The 24,972-nt window shown below is 43.1% G+C and overlaps 2 protein-coding genes across 6 annotated transcripts in view; one reads left to right on the top strand and one right to left on the bottom strand.

Moving 5' to 3' along the window:
- The first annotated feature begins 3,074 nt into the window (after positions 1-3,074).
- On the top strand, positions 3,075-17,765 carry ubap1.L (ubiquitin associated protein 1 L homeolog). Of its 3 annotated transcripts, none has more exons than XM_041581421.1 (7): positions 3,075-3,270; positions 5,955-5,995; positions 7,759-7,883; positions 8,901-9,755; positions 13,411-13,617; positions 15,087-15,188; positions 16,792-17,753. In XM_041581421.1, exons 2-7 carry the CDS (start codon positions 5,962-5,964, stop codon positions 16,930-16,932), a joined length of 1,464 nt encoding a protein of 487 aa, XP_041437355.1. In that variant the 5' UTR covers positions 3,075-3,270; positions 5,955-5,961; the 3' UTR covers positions 16,933-17,753.
- A 3,633-nt stretch (positions 17,766-21,398) lies between these two features.
- Positions 21,399-24,972, bottom strand: part of kif24.L (kinesin family member 24 L homeolog) — a 28,060-nt gene continuing 24,486 nt past the window's right edge. For 2 of the 3 annotated variants that reach the window (XM_018267229.2, XM_018267239.2), the window contains exons 12-13: positions 24,386-24,479; positions 22,691-23,231 (exon numbers count right to left, since the gene is read on the bottom strand). In XM_018267229.2, the coding sequence (XP_018122718.1) occupies positions 23,094-23,231; positions 24,386-24,479 (232 nt within the window). In that variant the 3' untranslated portion in view covers positions 22,691-23,093. Of the gene's footprint in view, positions 21,806-22,690; positions 23,232-24,385; positions 24,480-24,972 lie in introns of those variants that run through there. The other variant, XM_018267218.2, reaches the window with a different exon arrangement.

The following is a 24,972-nucleotide window of genomic DNA, read 5'->3' as shown; positions in this document are numbered from 1 at the left end:
CCAGCAGGTGGCGCTGTTGTAACAAAATTCATTCACATTAACAGTACATGTATCGCTTAATATCTTGCAATTAAACAAAAAGAAATAATAATGTACATTGCAAAAGTGCCTAGAATAGCCCCCTCATCAATTTTACTTTCACTTATTTTAAAAGTTTACTTATCTTTTAAGTCCCACCCATGGTAGAACTGAGTATAATATTGAAACAAATAAATAGAAACCTGCTGGACTCTATCAATACAGCAGAACGTTTGCATCCTCTTAGCAATTGAGTAGAAGCGCCTGCAGGTACTGGGCTCTGGCTTCCCTGCTCAGCTGGTTGTTACAGTAAAAGCACAAAATTAAAATATAAATCATTTTCTAACACATTTTCTCAATTTTGAAATTGCATTTTATGCAACCGGTTAAATGTCACCTCATCATTTACAGTTGAATTGTGTATAAATAAGTGTATGAAATCCAGGGGGACGGCCCAAATGTTTGACAGCAAATGGAGGGCCTGAAACTAAATGTTTGAAGAGCACAGAGCCATGTCATACAAATAGTATATTCAGCCTGACTGTGACTTATTCTGCAGCCTTTTGTTACAGGTATCAGTTACAAGATTTCTATCACTGGACAATTCTGCATATGTTGCCACTATATAAATAATATATAGATATAAGATGCAAATAAATGACTGAACGTATGCACACCTACCAACATTTGAAAAAAAACTGGCAGTAAAATGTTTGACCACACCCACTTTTAAGCCACACCCAGATACAAAAAATACACCCTTTTTACATGATTGGAATGACAGACACTCTATAACACCCATATTTCATCACATATTGTGGACCCAATGGCAGACACAATGGTGGCCCCTAACCATTCCACACCCCCACCCCCTCTTCTCCAAGCAGCCATGCTTTATATAGTAATGTGAGTCTCCTCTAAAGACACCATGATGGGCTGGCAAGGACATTGGACATTTAAAGGAGAAGGAAAGGTTACAACTAAGTAAACTTTATCAGAATGGTCTATATAAATACACCAGTAAACTCTCAAAGTAATGCTGCTCTGAGTCCTCTGTCAAAAGAAACAGCACATTTCTTTCCTTCTATTGTGTACTCATGGGCTTCTGTATCAGACTTCCTGTTTTCAGCTTAAACCTCCAGGGCTTGGGCTTGAGCATGCTCAGTTTGCTTCTCTTCCCCCTCCCTCCTCCCCTCCCTGCTGTAATCTGAGCTCAGAGCTATGAGACAGTAGGGAGAGACTCAGGCAGGAAGTGATGTCACGACAAGCTAATATGGCAGCTGCTATCCTAAACAAACAGAGAGAGCTTCTAGAGCTGTTTACTCAGGTATGGTAAAACATCCTGCAGAATAAATATAGTGTTATAGCTTGCACTATTGTGGCTAATCTATTATAAATAAACTGCTTTGGTAGCTTTCCTTCTCCTTTAAATATTAAATAACAAGGTGCTTTGGCAATAAACAGGATTACTTGGCGTTGCCTTTGCCCAGCTCTCCTATAGACCGGCTGAACCTTGACTTCTCAACCCCACAGCCTGTTCTGTGCAACTGTCAGTCTTGCACAGTCACTGATCCTTTTCATCAGGCAGTCGCGTGAGCTGACATCATTAGGCAGAAGGAGAGTCTGGGAATAACAATTAACACGAGTCACTGTGACCCCCACCCCGCGTGTCTTTCTATAAAACCCTCTCGTTTCCTGTATTCGGGGACACACAGACACCACTTATACATAGCAAAGTATTCACATGAATATTTCAGTGGGGCTACTGCGTATTTAAAGGGTGAGTACGTTATATTCACAAGCTCAGAACAATAGAGGAGCGACTAAGCCTGCCCTACCTACGTGCCTACAGCTCAAACGCTGATCCAATAGACATTCATTGCACATTTCTACTGGTTTTATAGCGATGTGTAAACTGCGTCCGTCTGACCCTGCCTATTCCTGCCACTGTCAGTTCTGACTTCTGAAGGCAGCTGTTTTACAGACCGGGCCCAGACTGGCAATCTGTGAATTGTAGCAAATGGCAGAGGGGCTGCTATTAATTGCCATGGACACAGGCAACGTGGGACTGGGCTTGCAGCCTCAGGGGCCCCCCACACCATCCCCCGGGCCCCCAAGCCACAAAGTCCTCTCTGCACTCCCCGAAATGCATGTGTGTGCCTCAGAGATCAGAGAGGCAGTGCAGGGAGCGGGTCTGGACTGAGAATTAAAATAGGCCCTGGCATTTCTGGTACACAGTAGCCCAATCAGCCCACACAGAGGCCCAAAGAGCCCCCACCAGCCCACTAAATACTGACTTTCTATTGCACCTTATAGCAGCCCCTCTGGCATTTGCCAGAACCCACAGATTGCCAGTCCGGGCCTGGCAGGGAGCGGGTCTGTGCCGGCGGGGCCCAAAAGAGCCAGGACTAGGGTTGCCTACAAATTTACCGCCATCTATATTGCCAATAAATTTGTAATACCGGCAGCTGGGTGGCAACCCTAGCCAGGGCTCATCAGATCTATTATACAGAAATCAGTTATCCAGAAAGCTCTGAAATACAGCAATGCTCATTTAGAAAAACGATTTCTATATATGAGATTATAAATGAGATTATAAATGATTGTCCCTATCACATTCATTATGGACATCTTTATCTTTCTGTATGTTCTGACTGTGAGTTCAGTTCAATATTTAGTTCGTGTTATTTGAAACATGAGCCTGGTTTCTAGGGTAATCATTCCTTAGCAACCAGACAGCAGGTGCAATGTGAGCAGACAAGTGAGTTCATTGCAAATAATGACTCAACTGAGGCAACTGTGTGTCACTATAGAGATGTGTGTGGAACAGTAATGGAGATAATGTCAGGGAAAACTCCACTTTAATGAGGGGATTCTGGATAATTAGCAAAGAGCAAATGATAATTCAGGGGAAGGCCAGTGGGAATCACGTGAGCAGAATGATTGGGGTAAAGACACTGAGTATAATGTGACTGAGGAGATTAGTTGTAACGAGGAGGAACTGCTGCCCAAATGGGTCCCCTCAGCAGACAACAACACTCTGTCAAGGTAGAGCTGTTAGGCCCCGCCCAACTGAAATGACGCACTAGCGTCCTGTGTCAGCGTGAAGTAGGCGGAGCCGGAGACCCGGAAGCAAAGTGTTTGTACCCAGGCGTCTGTGAAGACTTAAGCTGAGGGCGGAAAACCCCCGCCACCGGCGAACCGAAGGAGACAGACGCTGCACAGGGGCCTTCGGAAAAGTTCTTACTCATTGTGAGTGTCGTTTATTTACTCCTGTCATCCGCTGGGACGTGTTTAGCCCCTCGCACCCCTCCCTGTAGTGGTGAATGGTTTGGCCCAGTGTCACTGGCTGCGGCTTCTTCCCATTCCCCTGGGATTAGTAACAGTGAGTTATTGTGAGGTGCCTCGAGCCTCCCAGCTGGGGAACGCTCTCACTGTCTTCTGGGAGTTCTAGTTCAGTTATTTGTCTCACCAGCAACTGGGACGTCACCATCATCATGTGTAGTCTGGTGAGCGGAGAGACGCAGCACTGGCGTCATTACTCAACAGCCAATCATATACTGCCTCCTGATATCACTGCTCCTGTCTGCCAGGAGCCTTAGATTGTAAGCTCACTGGGGCAGGGACTGGTGAGAATGTGATAGGGACCTTAGATTGTAAGCTCACTGGGACAGGGACTGGTGGGGATGTGATAGGGACCTTAGATTGTAAACTCACTGGGGCAGGGACTAGTGGGAATGTGATAGGGACCTTAGATTGTAAGCTCACTGGGGCAGGGACTGATGGGAATGTGATAGGGAGATTAGATTGTAAGCTCAGTGGGGCAGGAACTGATGGGAATGTGATAGGGACCTTAGATTGTAAGCTCACTGGGGCAGGGACTGATGAGAATGTGATAGGGACCTTAGATTGTAAACTCACTGGGGCAGGAACTGATGGGAATGTGATAGGGACCTTAGATTGTAAACTCACTGGGGCAGGGACTGATAGGAATGTGATAGGGACCTTAGATTGTAAGCTCACTGGGGCAGGGACTGGTGGGGATGTGATAGGGACCTTAGATTGTAAGCTCACTGGGGCAGGGACTGGTGGGGATGTGATAGGGGCCTCAGTGTGAGGGAGGGGTGTGTGGGTGCCATTGGGTGCTGGTATTTGGCTGTGCAGAAGGGAAGGTGCTGTTTGATTTGGCAGAGGCCTGTGAGGAAGGCGCCTGTACTTTATATATTGTCAGAGAAAGAAAGTGAAATGTCACTAGTGACTCCCAGTAAGAGCCGATAATTGGGAGGAGGAGTGTAGGTGCCAGTGAGAGGGAAGGTTACACCGGGGAGTAGTTACTGGGTGACTAGTTGTGTCTGTGATATAAAGAGGAATCAATAGGGGAGTGATCTGAGCCAGTTACAGGGAGAGGAGCCCTAAGGGCAGAGGTTATGGGGGGGGGGGTAGTTAGAAGACGTAGGATTGCTGGGGGGGGTATAGTGTGAGGGAAACCAGTATCTGAGGCTGGAGAGGTGAGGGGTGAGTGAGGCATCGGGTCTCTTGTGTTTAGTACATACGCCTGACAGACTCACAGTCAAGGGATTTTCATGTAGAATATGATGTCAGACGTCTCATGTTCTGCTTTACTTGCCCTTTACAACACACTTACTTCACTGGGGGCTGCAGATATCACTGGAAGAACTGAAATACAATAAAAAATCATTTGCAAATCTGACCCAGAATCAATTTTGGCCACTGGCAGTTGTGACTTGTTTCCCCAAAGACTCTCCCCCCGTGACGTGTATGTGACGCGCAGGACTTATTGTAGGTGTAACACGACTACTGTACTTATGGCTCGTACATAGGCTTGTTACCTGGCCACTGTTTTACTGGCTCATCCCAATGTTATTAATAGGGAATAAAGATAAATATATAGGAAGGTCAGTGATCCCAATGTTATTAATAGGGAATAAAGATAAATATATAGGAAGGTCAGTGATCCCAATGTTATTAATAGGGAATAAAGATAAATATATAGGAAGGTCAGTGATCCCAATGTTATTAATAGGGAATAAAGATAAATATATAGGAAGGTCAGTGATCCCAATGTTATTAATAGGGAATAAAGATAAATATATAGGAAGGTCAGTGATCCCAATGTTATTAATAGGGAATAAAGATAAATATATAGGAAGGTCAGTGATCCCAATGTTATTAATAGGGAATAAAGAGAAATATATAGGAAGGCCAGTGTTTTTTTCCAGAAAAGGTGGCAACCCTACTCGTAGCCCCAACAAACTGACAAGACATTAGTGAATCCCCCCCATACAATCTGTGTATATGTGACACATGTATGTGCTTTGTATTAATCTGGGGATTCTGATTGGTCCATCAGCTTCAGGGCCATTAAGGCCGTCACCTCCCAGTCCAGACTTTGACTCATTGGGCTCAGTCCAGGCCAACTGGCCTCACCCACTTCTTTCCTCCACTCCTTTAGCTGTTTGGTCTCTATTACAGGACTGTGTGAAACAGTTTAATAGAAACTTGTCAAACAGACTCGCTCTATTCTGTGACACGTGAGACTGAGGAGCAGCTGATCCATTGGGTCTCACTGTTTCACTTCTCACCCGAAATGCTGCTAAATTCACACTGTTCTCTCCCGGGAGTCCTTATCTGTGTGACTAGTCATTAGCTAAATGTCATGTTCCCTGGCAAGTCTGGACTGAGCTTCACACAGAGGCCCAAACAGAAACCCCAAAATAGTCGACGGCATCTTACAGCAGCCCCTCCGGCATTTGCCAGAACCTAGAGATTCTTGGCCAGAGCCCAGTGCCCGTAGCTACAGACTTTCCTTTTAGTGAATAAGAAGTACAAGAGGAGAAGTTGTGCTGGGAGGGGAGCGTCTGCATTACATGTTCTGTACCAGCCCAGTGATTATATTTTCTCTTTCTTTCTTCCAGACTCTAAATGGCTTCTAGGCAGTCGACTTCAGACTTGCCCGGTATGTATATTGCCACTTTCTGTGCCCAGTGACTCAGCTGTGGAGCCTTTGGACTGGTTTTGTTTGCCCACGTCTGGCAGCATTAATAGATTCCTGCATTAGCCGGGGAGATGCCAGGGACTGATAATTATGATCTATCCGGGCACATACACTCCTGGTGAAGATGAGTGCGCCGGTCTGGAATACCTTAAAAGACCAGTAACATCATATAATGGTTTTAAAACATTCGTTAGTATACATTGAAAAAAACCCCACCAAGATAAAAAACTTTAAAATCATAAAGTCTTTAATAAGAAATAAGTTACTGAAACTCTGCTTGTGCTTCTCTTCAGAAAAGGCGATATCGATCCATCGTGCGGCGCTCGATTTCTCCTCCCTGCCTTCCTTGTAGGAGATAGCCAGGGAGGAGAAATCGAGCGCCGAACGATGGATCATCGACCTGTTGCAAGCGGGGTTTCGGTAAGGTATTTCTTAATAAAGACTTTGTGATTTTAAAGTTTAATTTGTCTTGTGTTTTTTTTTTTTTCATTGTATACCAATGAATTTTTTTTTTTTTTTTAAATTTGATGTTACTGGTCATTTAAAGTGATAGTAAAAAACTACTTTTTAAAATATGAATATACATTAAAAGTTACCTATAGGTCATGTTGATTGTCTTTTGCTGAGAGGTTTGTTTATCTAAGTAATTGTCAGTTGAAATTCCTAAACCTGACTTTTGCCAACCTGACTGTCACATCTCAGCCTGGCAGTTAGAGATTCTATTGCTAACGGACTCCTGCTGCACAAATATGGCAGCCCCCTCATACAGGAACATGGGGCATCAGATGTATAATGTAAAAGCTTTCATCAAATACTTTATGGCAAAGTCATAACTGAGGGTCATTTTTCAACACTGGGCAAATTTGCCCATGGGCAGTAACCCATGGCAACCAATCCAATTGCTGCACTTATTGTTCTACTTGAAGCTGGCTTTAAAAAGCTAATCACTGATTGGTTACTATAGGTAACTGCCCATGGGCAAATTTGCCCAGTGTTGATAAATGAGCCCCAGTATCTCTTTAATGAGGTATTGATGCAATATTGACCTGGCTCAATTACGATTAGTCTTAATTTATCGGAGGGTTTGTTTGAAAATAAATATATATATCTATATGTGCTTTGTCTCTTGAGATTGCTGGGTAAGCATGAAACGCGTTAGGCTCCATGTGGGGTACTTGATGTGTATTTTAATATGATACAATAAATATAGTTTTATAACAGCATTAACATAGAGAAAAAACATTTGGGCCTTGTTACCCCACGACCTGAAGTCTGGGCAGTGCCCCCCGTCCCATCAAACAGTAAGGGCCTGTATTGGGTGTTAGTAAATGCCCCTGGGCAGATGTAGTGCCTTTTATTATAATAGGGGAGAAGTGGCTGTACTGCTGGATAAATATATTTTATAAATAACAAAATGTAATGTGCGGGTTCCATATACACAGGGGCCAGTGGAAGGGATGAACTTGATGAACTATTAAATGAACTCGGCACCTATATGAAATAACTTCACGGGATCCATGGGTGTCACACAGACTAAACACAAACTGGGGCACATTTATTATCATATTATCATAGCAACTTGTCAGATCTTGGCTTGTGTAGGGGAACTGTTCCAATCTAATCGCTGATTGGTTGCTATGGGTGACATCACTGGTGATGATTGTCTTCAGTGTTAAATACTCCCTGTAGGGGGAGCTGATGACTTTCTGCTTGTTACATTTTAGGACCCTTTAGTTATTTAGAAGACGTCCCCTTTAAGATCGGAGAGAAGTTCCGGGTGCCGGATAAAGTTGGGCTGCCGATTGGCTTCTGTGTGCCGGATATTTCCCAGCTTGTAAAGGAAACTCAGGTGGGTATTGTTTTCATTCAGACAGTAACAATTGTACTTTATGATTTACACTGTGAGTTTAACTTAAAATCTTCTATATGAGGTTTTGTGCTTCTGTACCAGCCCAAGGCAACCACAGCCCTTTAGCAGTAAAGATCTGTGTCTCCAAAGATGCCCCAGTAGCTCCCCATCTTCTTTTCTGCTGATGGGGCGCTGCCAATTGTGTAGAGAGATGGGGGGCCATTGGGTAGAGAGAGATGGGGGGCCATTGGGTAGAGAGAGATGGGGGGCCATTGGGTAGAGAGAGATGGGGGGCCATTGGGTAGAGAGATGGGGGGCCATTGGGTAGAGAGATGGGGGGCCATTGGGTAGAGAGATGGGGGGCCATTGGGTAGAGAGATGGGGGGCCATTGGGTAGAGAGATGGGGGGCCATTGGGTAGAGAGATGGGGGGCCATTGGGTAGAGAGATGGGGGGCCATTGGGTAGAGAGATGGGGGGCCATTGGGTAGAGAGATGGGGGGCCATTGGGTAGAGAGATGGGGGGCCATTGGGTAGAGAGATGGGGGGCCATTGGGTAGAGAGATGGGGGGCCATTGGGTAACGAGGTGGGGGGCCATTGGGTAACGAGGTGGGGGGCCATTGCGTAACGAGGTGGGGGGCCATTGCGTAGAGAGAAGGGGGGCCATTGCGTAGAGAGATGGGGGGGCCATTGCGTAGAGAGATGGGGGACCATTGCGTAGAGAGATGGGGGACCATTGCGTAGAGAGATGGGGGGGACTGGCCATTGCATTTTACAGATATTTACCATGATGGGGGGCAGAATGAAGGCTGTGAATGGGAAGGTGTGGGAAGTGTTGCAGAGTTGCTAAATCTTCATGTATCTGTACAATAATTACTGCAGGATCATCACACCCCCAGCTGATATATTTGGCCAGAGAGTTGCCGGGTTTAGTTGCAATTGGTCATAGACTTGTTCCCTTTATTACTGACAGTCCTCACTTTGCTTCTCACTAATGTGTTGCCCTGTCCGTGCGCAGTATGATTTCTTGCTGGAGAAGAAGAGCATCCGGTGGGCAGAAGAAATGAAAGAGATGAAGGAGGCGGAGCTGAAGGCCAGAGCAGTTCTTTCCCAGGATAATGTGGAAGCAGCAGCCGGCGGCAAGAACAAAAGTGCCACTTCGGCAATTAACTCCTTCCTTGCCACCCTGCAGCACAATAACATCCTCACCCCGACTCCAGCCAGCGACAATGCCATCAAGTATCCAGTCACGAGCCCCCCTGATCTCAAAGCAGACTTCAACCCTGCGGACTTTGAATGTGAAGAGGATCCGTTTAATAAACTGGAGTTAAAAACCATCGACGATAAAGAGGAACTAAAGAACATTCTGAATATTCACATCAGGCCCGTGCCAGCGAGTGATCTCTCCAACGAGGGATTTAACCCCTCAGACAAAGAGGAGGAGGTCTCTGCTCCCCTTAAAGCAGAAGACTTGGACCTTAAGCTCCTCCCCAAGCCCAATGGTTTGATCACTTTGCCACATCTAGAAAACTGTGAACTTATTCCCACGTCTTCCAAAGTGTCCCTCGCCCCTATCAGCACAGTCAGCAATATCAAGTCCCTCTCCTTCCCCAAATTAGACTCTGATGACGGGGAGCAGAACAGAGTGAAATTCACCGGCACTTCTTATCTACCCAACGGCACCTTCCTCCATTCCCTCTCTGCTGGCTCTCCCCATAAACCCAGTGAAATCAATGGACACCATATGCCTGGCCACTCTTCCTTACATGCTGACAGTTTGGCACAGACTGCCATGTCTCCCCCCTCAGCCACACAAATACTGCCAACGGGCACTGAGGAAAAACCACGGACGTCTCCAAATAATGACACGAAGGTAAGAACAAGTGGATTCTGTCATGATTTTATGGTGTCGTTTTTATTTCTAAATGACACTGCAAATAATTCACTGTACAATATAAAATTCTATTCCTGAGCGAGCAAGTGTATTTAGTTGTAATATTGGTGTGTAGGTGCATCTCAGGTCATTTTGCCTGGTCATGTGATTTCAGAAAGAGCCAGCACTTTAGGATGGAACTGCTTTCTGGCAGGCTGTTGTTTCTCCTGCGCAATGTAACTGAATGTGTCTCAGTGGGACCTGGATTTTACTATTGAGTGTTGTTCTTAGATCTACCAGGCAGCTGTTATCTTGTTAGGGAGCTGCTATCTGGTTACCTTCCCATTGTTCTGTCGTTAGGCTGCTGGGGGAGGGGGTGATATCACTCACTTGCAGTACAGCAGTAAAGAGTGATTGAAGTTTATCAGAGCACAAGTCACATGACTTGGGGCAGCTGGGAAATTGACAATATGTCTAGCCCCATGTCAGATTTCAAAATTGAATATAAAAAAATCTGTTTGCTCTTTTGAGAAATGGATTTCAGTGCAGAATTCGGCTGGAGCAGCACTATTAACTGATGTGTTTTGAGGAAAAAATGTTTTCCTATGATAGTATCCCTTTAAATTCCCCTCACTGGAGGCCCTACAACGTCCAAACTCCAGATGGGGGTGAGAATAGGGGTTTCTGAAGAATACTGAGCGCTGTGTCCCCCGGCTGGAGAATGGAGAAGGCCATATTGGGGGCACTGGGGCACATGCACGGGCACACCAAACCATTGCCCCAGGGCAGGTATTTTTTCATAAATAATAAAACAATATTTTGGTGATATGTGCCCTAAGTCTCCCATTTTATTTAAAGGAGAAAGTTAGGGAGGTACTTAAGAAACCAGCACCCCAAGGTTTTTCCTTGCGCATGAGGCATATTATCTTTTATTTGCTGCAAGTTTTTCTCTTTGTTTGGCTTAAAGGGGTGGTTCACCTTTATGTTAACTTTTAGTAGGTTATAGATTCTAAGCAATTTTTCAATTGGTCTTCATTATTTATTATTTTTTTAAATGTTTATTATCTTTCCTCTTCTTCTGACTCTTCCCAGCGAGTCACTGGCCCCATCTTAAAAAATGCTCTGTAAGGCTACAAATGTATTGTTATTGTTACTTTTTATTCCTCCTCTTTCTATTCCGGCCTCTCCTATTCATATTCCAGTCTCTTATTCAAATCAGTGCATGGTTGCTAGGGGAATTTGGACCCTAGCAACCAGATGGCTGAAATTGCAAACTGGAGAGCTGCTGAATAAAAAGCTAAATAACACAAAAACCACAAATAATAAAAAATGAAAACCAATTGTAAATTGTCTCAGAATATCCCTCTCTACATTATACTAAACATTAACGCGAAGACAAACAACCCCTTTAAGCAGAACATTTGCTTTCATCACGTTTCTCGAAAATGCCAAGGTCTATTGCTCTGTCTCTTGGGGATGTCTCCCAGCAGAAATAAAAAGGGTTCCGCAGCTTTATTATCTGCCTATGCACAATACACAGGCCAACATGGGGCATCAGCATAACAAATACCATTCTGTTCCTATAAAGGGTAACTAAACCCTGCATTAGATTTTATTTGTGGCAAGAAAGTTTTCTAGATGCTCTAGGGAGATCATTTTGAAAACGGGTGCAGATGGCGCCCCACAATGACGCATTACCTCTGTGCAGATGAGTATTTGATCTAAGCTGCATATTTTTTATGAAGAACAATAAAGCCTACATTTTAAACTTTTTACTAGCAATGCACCGAATCCACTATTTTTGATTCGGCCGAATCGTTCGCAAAAGATTCGACCGAACAGAATCCGAATCCTAATTTGCATAAGCAAATCAGGGGTGGGAAGGGGAAAACATTTTTTACTTCCTTGTTTTGTGACAAAAAGTCACGCGATTTCCCTCCCGCCCCTAAGATTCGGATTCGGTTCGGCCAGGCAGAAGGATTCGGCTGAATCCAAATCTTGCTGAAAAAGGCCGAATCCTGGATTCTGCGCATCTCTAATTTTTACAACTATGGTGTGTGACTGCTGGAATCTATATGAATTAGTGGATTGACTCGTCACATATGAGTTAACGCACCCAATTGACTTTCCAATACAAGCGAGTGTGCATTACGGATGTTACACTGATATATATATATATATAATGTAGCAAATGGACCCACACGCCTTGTATTGTGAATAAAACGTGTCTTTATTTCCAATGCAATTCAACCGTAAGAAAAGGCCCTAATGTGGGCCGGTCCATTTGCTACATTATAGGATAGATTTGACCTACGCACCCAAATTAGTTTATGATCAGGTAAGATCTATATATATATAATCTGAATCAGCAGATATTTTCATTTTCTGGTATTCTAGGCTGCCCCTATGTTGTGACCCTCCCCCTCAACTGATTTCGGATCTGACCCACCAGCCCTTTTAGCCTGGGGCAAAGCACTTGTGCCGAGTGGGGAGAACTGGGAGCCAAAAGGAGGAGGGTGGCCAATACCTGAAAGCTGACAATACACAAGTACTGCAGATACTCATAGCCTTAAAGGAGCAGTTACACAACAAATTCTTGTGGCATACTATTACTTAAAGGAGAAGGAAAGGCTAAAACTAAGTAAACTTTATCAGAAAGGTCTATAGAAATACACCAGTAACCCCTCAAAGTAATGCTGCTCTGAGTCCTCTATTAAAGGAGACATATTGTGTAAAAAATAAGAATGTACCAGTACATTATACTCATTTAGATATAGAAGAATTGTGCTTAAAAAAGTAGTGTTTCAGGCTGATTTATTGAATATTTCTGCAAAAACCCTAATAATCCCTCCCTTCTCTTCCTGCTCCCTGAATTCCCAGGCTGTGCACTCAGCTCACTGCGGAACCAATCAGCAGCTAGCAGGACCTGATAGGGAACTGAAGTCTGTCTGTGCTTGTGTGCCTGCAGGGCTGTGATTGGCTGTCCCCCTCCTACTGTGCTTCTGGCAGGGACACGCCCACTCCTCATTTGAAACACAGACAGGGACCAGAGAAGATCTATAGGGAGGTCCAATAAAGGGGCTATTTTTAAAGATAATATTAATTTTAGCACCATGTAAAAGCAACAGAATATTTCTCATAATTGCCTACAAAATCCTTTATAACTCCTTTAAAAGAAACAGCACATTTCTTTCCTTCTATTGTGTACTCATGGGCTTCTGTACCAGACTTCCTGTTTTCAGCTTAAACCTCCAGGGCTTGGGCTTGAGCATGCTCAGTTTGCTCCTCTCTCTCTCCCCCCATCCCTGCTGTAATCTGAGCCCAGAGCTATGAGTGAGCAGGGAGAGACTCTGTCAGGAAGTGATGTCACAGCAAGATAAAATGGCAACTCCTATCCTAAATAATCAGAGAGAGTTTCTAGAGCTGTTTACTCAGGTATGGTAAAACATTCTACAGAATAAATTATAGTTATATCTTGTACTATTGTGGTTAATCTATTGGCTAAAAAACGGCTTTGGTAGCTTTTCTTCTCCTTTAATGTCCTGTACATATCAGGATGTGTAACTCTCCTGTCATGATCATTATCCCCTTAAACCTTTTACAAGTTGATTCATGTGTCCGATATTCATTGCCGACGTCTTTCTGTCTCATTTACCAGCAGATAACAACTCCGCACGTGACCGTATTGAAAGTGCCCAACAGCATCGCGTGTAGCAAGCGTGTGGGGTCGCCGGGCTACGAGGAGCTGCTGCAGGCGCTTTCGGGCAGCGAGAGGCAGTGCGTGGAGACCATTGTGGGTATGGGATACTCATACGAGGGAGTAATGAGAGCGATGCAGAAGCAGGGACAGAACGTGGAGCAGGTATGGACTCAGTCCTCATTGATGGTTGGGATTTAGTTATTAGGGGTTTCAGCTCGTTGTTTACATTTCTCCATCAGTTACTGGTGATTTAGTCTACAGGACATTTCTTCCTGATCTATTTTTATTTCTAAATATAGGTGGAAGCCACCAAAATATCCCCATTATTGTAAGAGAACTAAACCCTAAAAATGAATATGGTTAAAAATGTCCTATTTTATATAGTGAACTTATTGCACGAGGCTAAAGTTTGAGCTTGTCAATAGCAGCAATGATCCAGGACTTCAAACTTGTCACAGGGGGTCACCATCTTGGAAAGTGTCTGTGACACTCACATGCTCAGTGGGCTCTGATTGGCTGTTGAGAAGCTAAGCTTAGGGCTCGTCACTAATTATCCAGCAGAAAATGAGCTTCCCTGGCTGTAATATAAGCTGATGCTACAGGTTTGCTGATTATTCAATTCTGATGCTAATTGCACTGGTTTCTGTGCTGCCATGTAGTAATTATGTGTATTAATTACTAATCAGCCTTATATTGTGACATTTCTATTCTATGTGTACTGTATATTGTGAGTGGCTCCCTAAGCTCAGTAAGTGACAGCAGCACAGAGCATGTGCAGTGAATCAGCAGAAAAGAAGATGGGGAGCTACTGGGGCATCTTTGGAGACACAGATCTTTACTGCTAAAGGGCTGTGGTTGCCTTGGGCTGGTACAGAAGCACAAAACATCATGTACAACATTTCTAGCTACTTCTTTAGTTAGACTTTAGTTCTCCTTTAATATCAATTGTGGTTGAGAAATTCCTCCAAGATGTCATTGCACCCAGCAGGTTCCAGCAAGAGTATGTAATAATCACAATTATGGGCCACAGACCAGTCAGTATCATTAGTAAAGCTGCTAAGTCATCCAAGCTGCTCACACAGGATAGAGACCTTTGTGGGTCCATTTTGTTAGACCCTCACCCGACCCATACCCAAGACCGGCAAGTTTCACCCACTAAACTGCTACCCAACCCTACCCCCAATAGCATAACTTATATAGACAGGCGCAGGAAAACGGAAGAAACCTTCTGGGACCACAGCGGAGGATGGGGGGGACCACAGGGGAGGGTGGGAGGGGCCACCGGGAGGGTGGGTGGGACCACAGGGGAGGGTGGGAGGGACCGGAGGGTGGAAGGGACCACAGGGGAGGGACCGGAGGGTGGAAGGGACCACAGGGGAGGGTACCCAGCCATGTAATCTGCAGACTGCCGACACGTTCAGAGAATCAGGGACTTTTTTCCTGGAACCCAAAAACTTTGTGGGTACCAGACCCAGTGCAGGACTCTAACACAGGGCATTAATGGCTTTTAAGTGGAGGTTAGGCTCACATTTGGTCCCAGCTATATCTCTGCTAACCCTTTGTACCACTTGTTCTCTGTGTGTTCTCTGTGTGTTCTATGTATGTTCTATGTGTGTTCTCTGTATGTACAGGTGCTGGAGTATCTGTTCATCCAGGCACAGCTCTGTGAGAAGGGATTTGATCCGGCCCTGGTGGAAGAAGCAATGGAAATGTATCAGTGTTCAGAGGAGAAGGTGAGTATTTGGGGCCAGTAAATAGCAGAGGAATTGCCCTCTCTCACTAGTATCTGCTTCTGTAGCTTCCACCTCTCTAAAAGCACAAGTAGAACCCACTATAAAGAGATGGTCTGTATAGGTGTCCCATTGATACCGTCTGAGCGGCCGTACACAATCTGCCTTTCTTCTTTTCTAATCACGGGGACACACAGCTCTAACACCTGGAATACTAACAAGTGAAAGGGGGGCTGCGGCTCCATACAGATCCCTGGCTGAAGCGAATCCTACACTTTATTAAAGGGGTGCTTCACCTTTAAATAAACTTTCAGTAAGATATAGAGTAGTCAATTCTAAGCAACTTTTCAATTGGTCTTCAACGATATTGCATAAAACAGCTCATATATGAAACGCTGCTTCATGTAAATAAACTATTTTCATAATAATATACTTTTTTAGTAGTATGTGCCATTGGGTAATCATAAATAGAAAACTGCCATTTTAAAAAAAATAAGGGCCTCCCCCTGGGATCGTAGGATTCACGGTGCACACAAACAAAGCATACGTTAGGTCACATGAGCCAATTAACAGACACAGTTGTGTCTTTTGCTTCCACACTTCTTCCTGTTACAGTTAGAGCTGCAGTATTTCTGGTCAGGTGATCTCTTCCTGTTACAGTTAAAGCTGCAGTATTTCTGGTCAGGTGATCTCTTCCTGTTACAGTTAGAGCTGCAGTATTTCTGGTCAGGTGATCTCTTCCTGTTACAGTTAGAGCTGCAGTATTTCTGGTCAGGTGATCTCGTCCTGTTACAGTTAGAGCTGCAGTATTTCTGGTCAGGTGATCTCTTCCTGTTACAGTTAGAGCTGTAGTATTTCTGGTCAGGTGATCTCTTCCTGTTACAGTTAGAGCTGTAGTATTTCTGGGCAGGTGATCTCGTCCTGTTACAGTTAGAGCTGCAGTATTTCTGGTCAGGTGATCTCTTCCTGTTACAGTTAGAGCTGCAGTATTTCTGGTCAGGTGATCTCTTCCTGTTACAGTTAGAGCTGCAGTATTTCTGGTCAGGTGATCTCTTCCTGTTACAGTTAGAGCTGCAGTATTTCTGGTCAGGTGATCTCTTCCTGTTACAGTTGGAGCTGTAGTATTTCTGGGCAGGTGATCTCGTCCTGTTACAGTTAGAGTTGCAGTATTTCTGGTCAGGTGATCTCTTCCTGTTACAGTTAGAGCTGCAGTATTTCTGGTCAGGTGATCTCTTCCTGTTACAGTTAGAGCTGCAGTATTTCTGGGCAGGTGATCTCTTCCTGTTACAGTTAGAGCTGCAGTATTTCTGGTCAGGTGATCTCTTCCTGTTACAGTTAGAGCTGCAGTATTTCTGGGCAGCACACAGACCATCACTAAATGGTGGATCAAGGCAAGAGATGTAAAAGGGCAAGATTTACTTAGATTCCAGTTTGATAAGATTTTTTAATATGCCAATTAATTTGATATAAACTATCTGTTGCTTAAGTATTCATTTTGGGGATATACTTTTCCTTTAATTGAAAGGGGAACAACCCTTTAACCGCCCCAGAAACCCCATTGGAGCAGGTTATTCTGACTGACCCTAATAATTTTCTTTTTTTGCAGACAACGGAATTCCTCCAGTTAATGAGCAAGTTCAAGGAGATGGGGTTTGAGCAGAAGGACATTAAAGAGGTTCTCTTGTTACATAACAACGACCAGGACAAAGCCCTGGAGGAGTTAATGGCCCGGGCCGGGGCCAGTTGAACCCCCAGGGGCAGAACATTCCACATTAGGGATATGAGGAATGCTATTGGATATTTACCTGGAAACCAGGTCTGTCTGAGCAAATCCACAAGCCCCGCCCATTGAGGAACATGAGCGTATGATACATAAACCCCTCCCAATGAAGCGCCAGCAGGAAAATTCATAGAAGTGCCCTTTTGTCTCCAAACTGTCAGGCTGGGCAGAGAGGGGGTTCATTTTTGGAACGTTTCCTGTTTTGCTTTGCAGTGGATTATAGGACACCACAAGCTGGAAGCCTCAAGGGCCTATCGAGTGAAGCTGCTTTTTGTGCTTGTGCCGGAACACTGGCCTCTCTGATGGGGCAATGGATTGTTCTTTAGGTATTAGTGCTACACTGGTTATATAGAGTCACACAGCTCTACCCTCCTCTTTATTTGCTTCCCAATATCCTGTTACTCAAGGGGGTAACATCATGGGCACTGGGAAAGCTTGGGGGGGGGGGCTTTTTGGAGCCTTTAAATATTTGCTAAGTTATTTGTTAAAGAGCTTTATCTGTTCTCTACATTATACCGACGCCCCTTTATTTAAGGAGATCTCCAAATAAATATGTATTGGCCTTTTGCCTAAACCTGTCCGGCCAATCACATTTGTCCAAGCACTTTTCTTTTTGCCACAGTGTTTTTACTATTTCTCCCTGTTACTCCGAGGGGGGTCTCTAATCTTGTATTCCATTGGATGGTTGTTTCCTCTAGTAGCAGAGAGTGTAATATGTTGTACATTGGTGTAAATCCCAATTCTTTTCATTTGCCTACGGCAGGTACTAATAAACCGCTTCAACTTTCTTTCTCTTGTAATTCCGCGGGAAGTGTCACAGGTGTATTTCATTGCTTCCCCAGTCCCTTGCTTTAAAGGAGAAGTCAACCCCTAAGTGCAAAAATCCCTCCTCCCCCCGGCCTACCTGCCCCCCCAGGCAAATGCCCCTAAATTGTTATTTACCCCTCCATTCAGGTGCTCTCCTGCTGAGTTCACAGCAGCCATGTTCTCCCGAGCGCTCTTCTTCCTGGATTCAGCAGCGTTTTCTGACGCGTGCGCAGTAGGAGGCATTTGCCGGAGCGGATCTACTGCGAATGCACCAAAAGGCACGGAGTTCCCAAAAAAAGAAATCGAAAACTTTGTGACTTTCAGGCACAAAACGCAGTTGGAGGCGTTTGCCGGTACGGAGCTACTACGTATGCGCCCGAAAGTCATGAAGTTTCCGATTTATATAAGATCGTGGTGGGTAGATGGGAATTCTTCTGGGATTGGGGCTACCAGGAGAAAATCTGGTAGTCCAGTCTCATATTGGTCTTGTGACCCACATCTAGAGCTGCAAAAAAGTAACCGCAACAAATGACGACATCCCTATTTATATGTTAGTAAGAGTCAAAACTGACAGTTTAGCCCTGTACATTTGCACAACTAGAATGCTTTGCTCTACGGGCCTAGTATAAGCCACACCCACACAGGTGCGACAGCAAATACAGGTATGGGATCCGTTATCCAGAAAGATCACCGCCTCCCGTAAACTCGGTTATCTGAATATTCCGAATTTTTAAAAATGATTTCCTTTTTCTGTGTAATAATAATAATAAACAGTATCTTGTACTTGATCCCAACTAAGATAATTAATTCTTATTGGAAGCAAAACCAGCCTATTGGGTTTATTTAATGATTTTCTAGTAGACTTAAGGCATGAAGATCCAAATTACAGAAAGGTCCCTTTATTAGGAAAGGCCCAAGTCCCGAGCATCCTGGATAACAGGTCCAATATTTATTTGACCTTGTGCTTAAAGGGGTTGTTCACATTTAAATTAACTGTCAGTATTATGTAGGGAGGGATATTCGGAGACAATTTGCAATTGGTTTTCATTTTTTATTATTTGTGGTTTTTTTACTTATTTAGCTTTTTATTCAGCAGCTCTCCAGTTTCAGCCATCTGGTTGCTAGGGTCCAAATTCCCCTAGCAACATGCAGGGATTTGAATAAGAGACAGGAATATGAATAGGAGAGGACTGAATAGAAAGATAAGGAATAAAAAGTAACAACAATACATTTGTAGCCTTACAGAGTATTTGTTTTTAGATGGGGTCAGTGACCCTCATTTGAAGGCTGGAAAGAGTTCTGAATAATTAGAAAACTATAAAAAATAAATTATTATTAACATGTATTTATAGAGCGCCAGCATATTGCATAATGAAGACCAATTGACTAGATGCTTAGCATTGGCCATTCTATTACATGCTAAAAGTTAATTTAAAGGAAAACTACCCCTTTAATGGGAAATAAATGCTGTCTCTGAGTATTTCTCTTAATATTCCATTTATTGGTCTGATAATGGTGCGTAAAGCTTGTGAGGAGGGAACATTCCCTGCAGAGTTGCATTGACACAACTACATGCTGCCATACTGCTTGTCCCAGCTGATAGACTGCCAAGGACAAAGAAACCCCGATGACCCGGACAGAGAGTGGCTCATCCAATACAATCATCATGGCAGCTCCCATTTACTCTTGAATGCAGGTTTGCAGAGGATGAGCCTTCTGTGCGGCAAATTAGCCGACTTCATATAAAATGGAAAAACAAAGAAATTCAGTTGCCATTGTTTAGGTGCATCTTGTCCTCCTCATACACGAGTCCCATGAAAGGCACAAATGTAACTAAAGGTTTAATTATCCTTTAAAGCAAGTAAATGTGACATTAATGAGGGGGCTATTCTAAACACTTTTGTAATGTACATTTATAATTTCTTTTAATTCCAAGATATTAAGGGATACATGTACTGTTAATATGAATGAATTGTGTTACAACAGCGCCACCTGCTGGTCATTTTCCCACCAGTCTGACCAGCAAGTAGTCAAGGAAGTTGTCAGGAGAAAGAAAGAGGCTGATGTTCTTCTGCTTAGGAATAAAATTAGAAACCTTTCTCACATCTTTCCTAAGCAGAAGAACATCAGCCTCTTTCTTTCTCCTGACAACTTCCTTGAAGTTTTACCTTATTTATTACTAAAATAACTCGAAAAAATGCGGATCGAGAATAAATTCGGATTGTTCGACTTTTTTAGACGAACGAACCCAAGTTTCTCGAGTTTGACGCCTGAAACGCTAGAATATTTTGGATTATCGCTGAAAACCCATCATAAATCATGAGAAATTGGGACAGGGACTTCTGCCATTTCCTTATACGTGAACTCGGCAGGTCTTGAGTATTTTTGGATTCTAACTTTTGAGCACCTATGGGGGATAAGAAATCTCGAAATATTTTAGTTTTTTTTTTTCCCATGAAAATAACCCCCTAGGACACTGGGCAACCGAGATGCAGCAAAGTAAAAGCTTTGAGTTAATTTACAGAAATTTCCATAAAATCCTTATATAGTAGACAGACAGGATTTATCTGTCACTGAATGTAAAGTTTGCTCTAGTTTGGAAAGTAGTGTCTTTTGTGATGTGTATAAGGCCGACCTCTCTATAAAACTCCCATATTGGCTATTGAGGTTTTATAGAGAGTTGGATCTTTCCAAACCACTTTAGTCTTATGCACAGATTAAATATGGTTCTTATAGATTACTTTATTTTATGAAATATGTCGTTTTTGGATATTTATAGAGACAAGAAGTGGAAAAAAGATGATGCCTTCAGATTGTTTACCCTTTAAGCACAGAGTATATTTAATTTATTTTAAGCCCTCCAATATTAGTCAGTTGGTATGTGATCAATTTCTCTGATGTATTTGCCCTTCTGTTTATAAATGTTTGTTAATAATGAGGGAGCCCAGGCGTTTCCCCTGTGATACTCACAACACAAATAGAGACGACATGCCCCAGGCTTATTCATCGGCCATGACTGGTGCATGAGTGGCGCCAACTGGGGGGGGGGGGGGGTCAGCTAGAGTGAGATATTGACCATAGTGATTTAAAAGCCCAGTGAGGGTGAGATTAGGGTCTGACACTGGAATTAATGATGGACCTCCAAAAGGTAGCTTCAACCAAAAATCTCTAAACTACTGCCTAGAGATCTACCTCTGCTTTTCTCCATCTCACCCCCCCTGCCCTTCTCCATCTCATTCTTGTTCCCCCCCTTGTACCTCCGCCCTTCTCCATCCCCCCACCTCTGCCCATCTCATTCCCCCTTTTCCATTTTTTTCCCCCTATACCTCCGCCCTTCTCCATCTTGTATCCCCCCCCTCCGCCCTTCTCCATCTTGTATCCCCCCTCTGCCTCCGCCCTTCTCCATCTCGTCCCCCCTCTACCTCTGCCCTTCTCCATCCCCCCCACCTCTGCCCATCTTGTACCCCCTCTACCTCCGCCCTTCTCCATCTCTTCCCCCCCCCCACCTCCATCTCATTCTCTCCTCTGCCTCTGCCCATCTCCATGTAACTGCCCCAGTGGCAGACAGAACAGTACAATGGGGAGTTTGTTTAGACCTTGTGTTTAGGAGACACTTTCCAAACCCAGACAGGAGATGACTTTTATTTGTATCAAATAAACACATTACTTGTCATCTGGATACTGTGATTGTTTATCAAACAGGGTGAATGCATTTGGAGGGGTGATATAAAGGGGGAAAAAAACTATTAAAAAAAAAACCATCAATAAATTAAGAGTATAAATAAAAGTCCAAATGATGACAGGTTGCCCTTATGTTACAGTGCAAGCCGGCACAGACACTTCTCCCATTAAAGCCACTTATTGTCCCTGAAATGTTTTGTCTGCCCAAAATAGATGCGACCAGAAATCTCCCGAGCAGTTGCTGAACTGAAACTCCCAGCATCCCCCAGCCAATTTTTGTTCCTTGGATTGGGTTCCAAATTTCCTGTGATGCTTCTGGCCCTCTCATTTAAAATGTATTGGGGCTCCAACCCTTTTAACAAAAAATGTAAAAAATAAATGCACTATTAACATCACGTTATTCTAATGAGCTGGTAAGAGAACAACACTGGCTGTGTGTAATTGTATCGCTGACACACCAACTGCCAAATCTCTCAGGCTTTTCTGCACAAAACTATTAGATTCACTCACTTACAGGTTAGAAAACAAAACAAAGATCTGATTGGTTGCTGGTGATATTTGTCTCTAATGTTAATAAACAGGCTCCAATCTGTGCAAAATGTGTAATTCATTTGACTTGAATCTGTTCTATGCACCTGCTAGTACTACATGTACCCAGAGGAACTACCATCGTTTATTTGCATCCTCTGTATACAGGCCACAGCAATAGCACACAGGGCAATAGAAACGGATTTGCAAATACCATTAAAGGAGAACTAAACCCTAAAAATTAATGTGGCTCAAAATGTCCTATTTTATATAGTGAACTTATTGCACGAGGCTAAAGTTTGAGCTTGTCAATAGCAGCAATGATCCAGGACTTCAAACTTGTCACAGGGGGTCACCATCTTGGAAAGTGTCTGTGACACTCACATGCTCAGTGGGCTCTGATTGGCTGTTGAGAAGCTAAGCTTAGGGCTCGTCACTAATTATCCAGCAGAAAATCACCTTCCCTGGCTGTAATATAAGCTGATGCTACAGGTTTGCTGATTATTCAATTCTGATGCTAATTGCACTGGTTTCTGTGCTGCCATGTAGTAATTATGTGTATTAATGACTAATCAGCCTTATATTGTGACATTTCTATTCTATGTGTACTGTATATTGTGAGTGGCTCCCTAAGCTCAGTAAGTGACAGCAGCACAGAGCATGTGCAGTGAATCAGCAGAAAAGAAGATGGGGAGCTACTGGGGCATCTTTGGAGACACAGATCTTTACTGCTAAAGGGCTGTGGTTGCCTTGGGCTGGTACAGAAGCACAAATCATCATGTACAACATTTCTAGCCTATTTCTTTAGTTAGGCTTTACTTCTCCTTTAAAGTTTACAGAGGGGCAATTGTGAGGATTCTTGGAGATCACACAGGCAGTAAAATAGTCTCTATTGCACCATGTGCCAGACAGTTCCTACAGGGGGATACGTCTGCAGCCGTAGATTTATGGGATCTGTATAAAGAAACTGTTGCACAACTCATGGCTGGGGCTGACGGGAGTTTTCAGCTCAGGGACAGCTGCTCGGCTGGGTTTTATATCCCCGACTGATCAAACCTATTATAGAAGATTTACCCTGCAGTTTGGCTTCTCTGATGGAAATAAGACCATTTTCAGGCAAAGGCTTTGTCCCTGGGCTCCTCGGCCATTGAATACGCCAGGAATAAGTGCAGCTGAGCCTGCATACTCTGGATACATTTAGACTTGACACTTAGTATTTCATCCAGTTTGCTCACGTATTCTTTGAAATCCTATAAAACAGGAAGAAACAGAAGAGGATTCATTGATGACGGAACTGACTACAAGTAACATCTTGTGCTTTACAAACACTGCTACAGTTTCTATGAATCAGCTGCTGTGAAGTCCTGGGGGGCAATAGGGCATGGGCCGGAGCAGATAAAGCTAAAGAAAAAAACAAAAACAGCTATGATTGATACGGGGTGTAAATGGCCATAGTTAATTATAAGTGGTCGTACTCAGTACACTCCCCTCTACAGCAGAATGGAAGCTCCAGAAAATCTCCGTATTAAAGGGGTTGTTCACCTTTAAATTAACTTTTAGTATGATGTAAAGAGTGAGAGATATATTTGTGGTTATTGAGTTATTTAGCTTTTTATTCAGCAGCTCTCCAGTTTGCAATTCCAGCCATCTGGTTGCTAGGGTCCAAATTCCCCTAGCAACCATGCATTGATTTGAATAAGAGACTGGAATATGAATAGGAGAGGCCTGAATAGAAAGATGAGGAATAAAAAGTAACAATAACAATACATTTGTAGCCTTACAGAGCATTGGTTTTTTTTTTAGATGGGGTCAGTGACCCCTAATTGAAAGCTGGAATATGAATAGGAGAGGCCTGAATAGAAAGATAGGTCATAAGAAAGTAGGGATGCACCGAATCCACTATTTTGGATCCCTACTCAAAAGGTTCAGCCGAATACCAAACTGAATCCTAATTTGCATATGCATTTGCATTTACTTCCTTGTTTTGTGACGGTCACACGATTTCCCTCCCCGACCCTAATTTGTATATGCAAATTAGGATTCTAATCCGAATCCTGCTGAAAAAGGCCGAATCCCGAACCGAATCCTGGATTTGGCGTATCCCTATAAGAAAGTAGCAATAACCATACATTTGTAGCCTTACAGAGTATTTGTTTCTTTAGATGGGGTCAGTGACCCCCATTTGAAATCTGCAAAGAGTCAGAAAAAGACAAATAATTAAAAAAAAAAAAAAAAACAATAAAAAAGACCAATTGACTTAATAAATTTAATTTCATTCCCTTGATAGCAAAGACAGCACAGGCGATGTCATGATATTTCTAATAATGGAATATAAAGTAACTTGAAGAATATGGATTGTGATGCTGCGGGAAAATACAGACGAGAGATTTTAATTGGTACTTACAGAAGCGTTTATCTGACTCAGTAGCACCTCCTCCCTGGAACACAAATCCGCTATTTCATTCAGCTGCTCCCGATGGGCTTGGATAACCAATTGCCTGAAGAAATAGACATTAGTTAATAAATTCTTTTTTTTTTTTTTTTTCTTTTCTTAGTTTAAGTGGAACATAGTTAAAAAAGAAAATCTCAGTTTGCCATTAACATTAATTTTCTATTTATACCAGGTTCTGAGATATTGGCATTTTGAGCCAATGGGCTGTTATTAAAAGTCTAAATTTCTCAAAATCTCAGAATCAACTAAAACATAACATGAATGTAAAATGCAAAAGTGCTCAGAGAAGAACCCTGACTATTCTTTAGGTCAATTTGGTTTTTTGGGGGTTTACATTCGGTCATGATTTTTATGGTATAGATTTTATTACTAAATTACACTGTACATTGCAAAAAAAAAAAAAATTATATATATATATATATATATATATATATAATACAATACAATACACAAAAGCCATGAATATCTTGTAAATGATATCCTTATAAACGGTGAGTTCTGATGTCATCAGTTATAAACGGTGAGTTCTGATGTCATTT

The sequence above is a fragment of the Xenopus laevis genome, chromosome 1L (assembly GCF_017654675.1).
Source record: "Xenopus laevis strain J_2021 chromosome 1L, Xenopus_laevis_v10.1, whole genome shotgun sequence".
Classification (NCBI taxonomy): domain Eukaryota; kingdom Metazoa; phylum Chordata; class Amphibia; order Anura; family Pipidae; genus Xenopus; species Xenopus laevis.
This window is presented reverse-complemented; position numbering and strand designations above follow the sequence as displayed.